Here is a 5290-nt window from a genome sequence, read left to right as displayed (position 1 = left end):
AAAAACCCCATCTGATGGAATGATGCTATGAGTTTTTTTTTGCACAGTTACCTCATCCTAATTGTAAGCACTTGTAAATAAGAGAACCATCATTGAACTGATAAAATTTACCAAAAACTTGTACATTTCCCAAATATAGGTTGTTAAGACTGCCTTACAATAATAGTTTGCATAACTTTTAACAAAAGACATACACCTAACCAATGATTGACATACTGTAATATGAAAAAATAAAAATAACAACACATACTGTGTTACATGCTGGTTCTTAGCTTTTCAATGGTTATGTGTGGCAGTCTCACTATAACCTTCTTCATTTCTTTGACTTGAGTTCAGTCAGCATCTACTTGCATCCCTTCATCTTCTTCAATCCCTTGGTCAGTTGATATGAAAATAGTGTTGAGGTAATCAACAGCCTGTTGAACCACATTCTTTTCCACCTCTAGTTGCTCTGGCAGCATCCCAATCCTCTCAAGCCTTTTTTTGCCTTTGTGGGGTAGGATAAAGTTATTCCCTCCTTGGTGTTTCAGAATCTCTTCCATAAAACATTGTAGACTTATCCAACAGTGCTTGTTCAACACTGGGTTGAACAACTCATAAGCCTCTTTCACTTTTTCAATGAGTTCCATTAGGTTCTTGAGAAAAGATTGGTACTGTATTGATTGTATTACATTGAATAGCCCTAGATCCAGCACATTTAAGTCTGGGGACTGAGCTGGCTGGTAAATGAATTGAATGTTGAATCCATCAGAGTGACAGGCTGATTCAAATTCCTCATCCCTTGGAATTTGATGAGGTCTGGCATTATCCCACTGAATCCATATGTCCTTGGGTAGATGGGCAGGCCATTTAGCTTTGATTGCTGGAATGACATTGTTGATTAACATTGCTCTTATGGCTTCTTTGTTGCCATTCTGTGTTGCCTTGATTTCCACAGCACCAACCTCCCTGTTTTTGCTTTTTTTTTTCTTGGCTATGCTTTCATAGACAAATGGAAAAATTCCATACTTTCCATCATGTACTAATGCACCATTGGGGGCAAAAATTGGTTTCCATATGGCTGCCATGAACATCCCTTTCACTTTGAACCTCTTGGACTGTTGGCACATGTATGGGTTTGCCTCATTTGGTAGAAGGTAGAACTCCTTGTTTCAAGGTTCAAGTTGAACCATTTTTCATCTACGTGGACAACTTGTTGCATGTCCACAAACTTGGGGTCCCCATTCTGTGTGGCTGGCAGTATATGATTTAACACCCATTTCACTCTTGCTATTTTGTGGTTGGATGTCAATGCTTGGTGATTTGTGCTTGTATGTGTTCTCAGTCTCCCTTGTTTCTTTAATATATGGATGGCTGAATGTGAGATGTTGAGAGCAGCTCCATAACTTCTCTCAGTTGTCCTCTTGTACAATGGTGCTGACTGTAGGTAGGGGTGTACAAAAACTGGACCGGACCCGAAACCGGACCGGACCTATTGATTCAGGTCCGGTCCCGGTTCTTAAAAATCCAGGTTCCCGGTCCCGGTCCGGACCCGGGGTTTTCAGGTCCGGACCTGAAACCCGGGAAAATCGTAATTTAAAAAAAAAAAAAAAAAAAAAACCAAACTCTGAAAAATTGAAACTGACGTTAACGCTTCTCTTTCATTTTTCTAAGTTCTAACCCTAACTCCCTAAGCCCTAACTGATTCTCTCAGTCTCCCTCAATCTCAACTTCTCAACGCGGCTCTCGCTCACTCGCTCCGGCCACCGCCCACCGCCGACACCTCCCTCATTCTCTCAGGTGATGCACACCGATAATATCCGGTAAGTATTCGCTTATAATTTTGGTATTTTTAATTCGAAATAATAAATTTAAGTGTGAGAATTTATATGTTTATTCTTGTTTCAAATTTTCAATTGCTTTTAATGATTGTTTGATGTTTGCATGTTGAATTTCTTATTTTTAGTTCATCTCTTTCGAATTTTTGTTTTTTTTTTTTTTGGTTTTTTTGAGTTTAGGGTTCATAAGAATTAAGAAGTTTAGGGTTTAGGGTTCAAGTGCGAAATTTAGTTCGAAATTTTGTGTTTATTATGATTATTAAGATTAATTTAGTGCGAAAACTTGTGTTTATTCCAAAGTATAAGTTATTCAAGGTAATATATGCCTCCACTTGAATTTGTCTTGATGATGAGAAATACAAAAAAATCCATCATTATCTCAATCAATATTTCTGTATAATACAGAAAACTGCTAAGTATGTACTCTATTGTATGCATTATTTGTCTCTGTGTTTGAATGTTATATGTGGCAATTCAATTTCACATTGTACATTATGAATAGTTGAATATATACCAACCTGCAAATTGATCCAACATAATGCGGCACAACTTACTACTTCGTAATAAATTTTGATCGTTGAGAAATTTTTTGGATGAGTAGTGAACTAGTGATTCATTATATTAATCATTGTTTGGTTTTCTAATGAATAATGAATGGACTTGCACTTATTAAATTAACTCATACTCCGTATCATATACGCTATTTACCTGGTATTGATATTTCTAATGTGTATATATGGACACTTTCTAAGCTAACTTATACTTTAAAATTTGTGTTTATTCCTGCTAGGCTGCTAAAAGTATAAACCAAAACATTGAACAATGAACATAAACTTGTTAAGAACCAATAAACTTGTTAAGAACAATGAACAAATTTTGGCTGATTTTATTGTAATGAATGTGTATTTTTTGGGATTTTAATCAAGTATGTTTTGTAAGAGACTCAGATTATTAGATAAATAAACTAAGTGCATGATTTGTAAGAGACTTAGATTATTAAGATTAAATAAGTTGGCTAACCTGTGTGTAGTTCAGGGGTTCTTAATTTTGTTTTTTTCTTGCAGGGAGTGAAGGAAGTCAAGGAACCACGGATTCTTATTCTTGCAATGTAAGTTGCTCTTAAATTTTTTTATAAAATGGTATGTGTATATAATTGTTACTTTAAAATTACTTATATTGTATATAATTATATTGTAGATGGAGAGCTCTCAATCCAAACGGTCTTCTTCTTTTTCTGAACAAACGTCACAGCCACTTTCTGAAAAGGATATGGAAGAATTGCAATCTACTTTGCCTCCTGGTAAGAAGCTAAAAGCGGGGCGGGAATATATATGGAACAGAAAAAGTAAGAGGAAAGCTAAGTATTGGAAATATTACTTAGAGTACGTCGAGAATGGAAAACTACAAGTTGAATGTAAGTTTTGTCCTAAAACTTTTTCTGCTGATGGTAATCTTAATGGTTCCAAAAATGTTAAAAACCATGCAGAATCATGTCTCGGTAATCCTATTAATATAGAAAAAGAAAAGGGCAAAGAAAAGCAAACTAAATTGTATTTTGATCAAGAACATGAGAGTGGTGAATTAAAGTGTGGGAGTAGGATTATTAACTTGAATGATGTTAGAGAGGCATTGATTCACATGATTATTGTTGATGAGTTACCATTTAAGCATGTGGAAAAACCCGGTTTTAGGCACTTTGTGCAAGTTGCATGTCCACAATTTCACATTCCATCTCGTGTTACCATTGCTCGTGATTGTTTAAAGTTGTATTATAGTGAAAAAGAGAAATTGAGAGAAATGTTTAAGACATGTCAAAGAATTTATGTGACCACTGATACTTGGACTTCAATACAAGGAATTAATTATATGTGTCTTACAGCTCATTTCATTGATAATGACTGGAAATTGAATAAAAAGATCATAATTTTTTGTCCAATTTCTAGTCATAAAGGAGAGGCTATTGGAAAAGCAGTTGAGGCATGTTTAGAGTATTGGGGTATTGATGATAAACTTTTTACTGTCACTGTTGATAATGCTTCTTCAAATGATGTTGCTTGTGCACACTTGAGTAGAATGGTTAGAAGAACAGGATGTATTAATGATGGAAAAAATCTTCATGTTAGATGCATTGCTCATTTCATCAATTTAATTGTGTGGGATGGTATTAGAGAACATGGTGTGTGCATTGATAGAATTAGAAATGCTGTGAAATATGTTAAGAATTCCCCTGCAAGAATACTTAGATTCAAAGATCTTGTGCAAAAAGCAAACATAGATTCAAAATCTTCTTTATCCTTTGATGTCCCCACTCGTTGGAACTCCACATACATAATGTTGGAAACGGCTTTGAAGTTTCGACTTGTTTTTAGTGGGTTATCTCTTCCTGATGGAGAGGATTTGAATGACAATGAAAGGCCTCCCGAACCCGAAGATTGGGAAAAAGTGGAGAGGTTAGTTTTGTTTCTAGAGGGGTTTTATCTGTTGACTAAACGAATTTCTGGTTCCCATTATGTGACAGCTAATAAAGGTTTAGGAGAAATTGCTCCTATGTACGATATGTTGAATAATTGGGAACAAAGTGAGGACTTGAATTTTCAAGCTATGGCCATTGCAATGAAAAAAAAGTTTGATAAGTATTGGGGGGATGTGGATAAGATGAATAAGTTCATTTATGTTGCTCTTCTTCTCGACCCTCACTCTAAGATGGTCATTGTTGAATTGACACTAACGGATATGCATGGACCGGAAAAGGGTACAAAACTTGCTAATGATGTGAAGGAGTTCGCTTACTCTTTATTTGAGCAATATAGAAAAATGTATGCTACTTCTGATATTCCAGATTGTGGAGATAATATGTCAATGGATATTGATAATAATAAAGGAGTGGATTCCGATTATGTGAGGAAACTAAAAGAAAGAGCAAAACGATTGAAAGGGACAAGTGGGTATGCGATAAGTGAGTTGGATAGGTACTTAAATGATCAATTAGGGCCGGAGGAGGAAGAACAAGATGCATTGACATGGTGGGGTAAGAATGGTCAGCGTTATGTGATTCTTAATCGCATGGCACGTGACATACTAGCCATCCCATTGTCGACCGTTGCATCGGAATATGCTTTTAGTACGGGAGGTCGTACTCTAGATCCATTTCGGAGTTCTTTAACTCCTAAGGTAATGCATCGTTATCTTTTTATTTTATAAAATCAAGTTTGTTTATATCTTAATATGACTTTGTTTATACATATTTGTGTAATATTTTTTTATTGAAGATGGTTCAAGCGCTACTTTGCACACAAGATTGGCTTAGAGCTAAGGAAGTGCCAATTGTTGATGTGGAAGAAAATTTGAAAGAGTTAGAGGAAATAGAGAAATGTAGTAATAATTTTATGTACTTGAAATTTTGTTACACCAAATTTATTATTTCATTGTTATCAATCATTAATATATTCTATATTGTATTTTATTTAGAGGTG

General features: G+C 35.2%; 1 protein-coding gene across 1 annotated transcript; it reads right to left on the bottom strand.

Annotated features, from left to right (window-relative positions):
- Nucleotides 1-332: 332 nt before the first annotated feature.
- Nucleotides 333-1109, bottom strand: LOC110717989. Its single transcript, XM_021896791.1, has one exon. It carries the CDS (start codon nt 1107-1109, stop codon nt 333-335), a length of 777 nt encoding a protein of 258 aa, XP_021752483.1.
- Between the last annotated feature and the right edge of the window lie 4181 nt (nt 1110-5290).

This window comes from Chenopodium quinoa, unplaced genomic scaffold (assembly GCF_001683475.1).
Source record: "Chenopodium quinoa cultivar QQ74 unplaced genomic scaffold, ASM168347v1, whole genome shotgun sequence".
Classification (NCBI taxonomy): domain Eukaryota; kingdom Viridiplantae; phylum Streptophyta; class Magnoliopsida; order Caryophyllales; family Amaranthaceae; genus Chenopodium; species Chenopodium quinoa.
This window is presented reverse-complemented; position numbering and strand designations above follow the sequence as displayed.